The 3,251-nt window shown below is 45.1% G+C and overlaps 1 protein-coding gene across 1 annotated transcript; it reads left to right on the top strand.

Moving 5' to 3' along the window:
• The first annotated feature begins 2,810 nt into the window (after nucleotides 1–2,810).
• On the top strand, nucleotides 2,811–3,251 carry LOC110687531. Its single transcript, XM_021864190.1, has one exon. The coding sequence runs from the start codon at nucleotides 2,811–2,813 to the stop codon at nucleotides 3,249–3,251; it is 441 nt and encodes a 146-aa protein (XP_021719882.1).

Here is a 3,251-nt window from a genome sequence, read left to right as displayed (position 1 = left end):
CTTTTAAGCTTCTTGGTCTACCGGGTCGGCCGTCTCAGGAGACTCTTCATCAGGGTCAGACTCCTCATTACCGGCTGACCCTTCTCCGGATTCCTCTTCGGATTCCTCGCCGGCTTCCTCTCCGGATTCCTCACCATTGGAACCAGAGCTATCCAAGATACTGTCACCCGGGGTGCAAGATGTACTTGGAGAATTTTGTGGAACTTCCTCATTAGGACCTTCCTCAGCCGGTTCCTCGGCTTGTTCTTGATTTATAGGGACAGTCGGGTCAGCGGCTGCATCATCGGACTGGTAGTCAGGGTCGATTGCCGTCACTCTGATCCGAGTCATTCTGTCCTGCACATGAACAGAGACGGTCGGATTCGATGTAGGTGAAGGTTGTTCCAAGCACCCCTAGACGACAATCCCAGTCCTAGACTCAGCCGTCCCTGGTGACCGGCTGACCACAGTCGTAGGCTGTGCTGTGTGTGTATTGGTGGAGTCCATATCCTAATGCTATGCAACCGGAAATAAAAGAATGTGACAAGTATGGGATGCAGGCGGTACCTTAGAAAATTGAGATTGGATTAAGATGATGGCTTGAAACCTCCACAGGCGGAAGTCTCCGAATGTGTTTGAAGCTGAAATAAAGAAAAATGGATCAGATATATAAAATGGACTCATTCAAAAGACCCCCATACGGTTAAATTCCGGATGGGGTCTATTTGTATGTTTGAGAAAAAGCTACAGGCTGCTCAAACAACCCTCATACGGTTATATGTCGGATGGGTACAATTTGAATGTTTGAGAAAAAGCCAAGGCTGCTCAAACCACCCCCATGCGGTTATATACCGGATGGGGGTTATTTGAATGATGTTTGAGAAAAAGCCAAGGCTGCTCAAACCACCCCCATGCGGTTATATACCGGATGGGGGTTATTTGAATGTTGTTTGAGAAAAAGCCAAGGCTGCTCAAACCACCCCCATGCGGTTAAATACCGGATAGGGGTTATTTGAATGTTGTTTGAGAAAAAGCCAAGGCTGCTCAAACCACCCTCAGGCGGTTATATACCGGATGGGGGTTATTTGAATGATGTTTGAGAAAAAGCCAAGGCTGCTCAAACCACCCCCATGCGGTTAAATACCGGATGGGGGTTATTTGAATGTTTGAGAAAAAGCCAAGGCTGCTCAAACCACCCCTAGGCGGTTATATACCGGATGGGGGTTATTTGAATGATGTTTGAGAAAAAGCCAAGGCTGCTCAAACCACCCCCATGCGGTTAAATACCGGATGGGGGTTATTTGAATGTTGTTTGAGAAAAAGCCAAGGCAGCTCAAACATGCGGTTATATACCGGATGGGGGTTATTTGAATGATGTTTGAGAAAAAGCCAAGGCTGCTCAAACCACCCCCATGCGGTTAAATACCGGATGGGGGTTATTTGAATGTTGTTTGAGAAAAAGCCAAGGCTGCTCAAACCACCCCCATGCGGTTATATACCGGATGGGGGTTATTTGAATGATATTTGAGAAAGCCAAGGCTGCTCAAACCACCCCCATGCGGTTATATACCGGATGGGAGTTATTTGAATGTTGATTAAGCAAATGCTGCTCAAATAACCCCCATGCGGTAAAATGCCGGATGGGGGTGCATTGAGCGCATCTTAAAAACTTTGAAAAATCCAAACCGGTTGGGGTTTTTGAAATCATTTCTTGATGAACTCAGAAGTACCCCAGGCGGTGTTAAAGGATAAATTTATTGAAGGTTCAAACACCCCCCAGACGGTGATAATCCGGATGGGGGTGTTTAGAATGCATAATGTTTAAAAGTTGAAAACCCCTCAGACGGGGCTATGCCGGCTGAGGGAGAAGATTCAAGAAATGGGATATGGGTTAAAGGCCCCCCAGGCGGCATGAAACCCGGATGGGTTGAAATGTTTGAAATCGTCAAAAGCTAAAGTAAAAAAGAAAAAGGGCAGCCGGTACCTTAGATACTGAAGAAAGGGAACCCAACCGGTCGCCGGATGTGCGTAATTTGAAAGTGCCAGATGTAGGAAAACTAAGGAAATAATGCAGCCGGTAGCAGAGCGCTCTCAGAAATTTTTTTTGAAAAATATGTAAAGTGAGGAGGAGAGAGAGCGTGTCTTGTATTTATAGAAGGAGCAGAAGGCGAAACGATGCCTTCTGCCCTAAAAACTTGAAATTTGAAAAAAGGAGGGAAGGAGACGAACCGTCTCCTCCCATGCGTCTGACACTTGTCACAGGTGACACGTGGACATTCCACGTCACACCTATGAGGGGCAGATGTTTAGGGTAAAAATACCCTAAGACACGTGGCCCAATAAAGGCCTGCCACGTGTCAAGCTTGCAACGGTCAGCAAAGGCCCAATCCCTTTGCGACACGTGTCATTTTACCCTAATTGAGGTACAGTTCTCCCTACTATAAATAGTAAGGGCAGACCTCATTAATGGGGATCGAATCATTTCCCCACAAACCAACAAAACACAAATCCCCTTGCAAACGCTCTCAAATCGAGAAGCATTCATTGTCTTATTTCCACATGTAGAAAGAGACTAACTTAATCTTCGGAGGCAGAACAACCCAGCCCCAGCCGGAGTATTCCGTTATTTGTGCAGGTACATGCGAAGGAAGGAGCATACTAGGAAATTGTAACTCTCCCGTAGGACACATAAAAAACCCCCAAACAAGCATAATTGGAGAGTATGAGAAAGCCAATGAAGCTACATCAACTGTTAATCTGGGTGCTTCTACTGTTGTGTAGAAATGAGAGAAGCCTAAGGTGGGTTGGATAAGGTTAACTCGGATGTTGCAATGTTAAATGATGGTCATATTGATTTTGGGGGCATAATAAAGGATTATGAGGGGGACATTATGGCTGCTACTGTCCTGCGAGTAAGGGGAGGCAAGAAGGTTGTTATTTCTAAAGCTCTCGCTGCAAAACATGCCCTTCAAATAGCTATTGAAGCGGGTCTTGCAAAAATTGTGTTAGAAACAGACAACATCAAGGTGTACAGACATATGAAGAACAACATACATAAGAATACAAGTTTTGGTTTTATAATCAAAGATATTCTTGAGCTAGCTAAAAATTTTATTGATGTTGTCTTTAGTCGTGTAAGCAGAAATGGCAATAAGGTGGCTTATTGTCTTGCCAACCTCAGTAAAAATTATGACAGTCTGCGTGTATGGATTAAGGAAGCCCCCATTGAGGCAATGAACTTTGTACTAGTTGAGACTCGTTTGCTCATTTGA

Source organism: Chenopodium quinoa, unplaced genomic scaffold, assembly GCF_001683475.1.
Source record: "Chenopodium quinoa cultivar QQ74 unplaced genomic scaffold, ASM168347v1, whole genome shotgun sequence".
NCBI classification, from domain to species: domain Eukaryota; kingdom Viridiplantae; phylum Streptophyta; class Magnoliopsida; order Caryophyllales; family Amaranthaceae; genus Chenopodium; species Chenopodium quinoa.
The sequence above is the reverse complement of the archived record's forward strand: the minus strand, read 5'-3'. Positions and strand labels throughout refer to the sequence as shown.

Bases quoted from the DNA above. Each gene is read 5' to 3' on its own strand.
- LOC110687531 (XM_021864190.1), top strand. From the start codon at position 2,811: ATGTTAAATGATGGTCATATTGATTTTGGGGGCATAATAAAGGATTAT.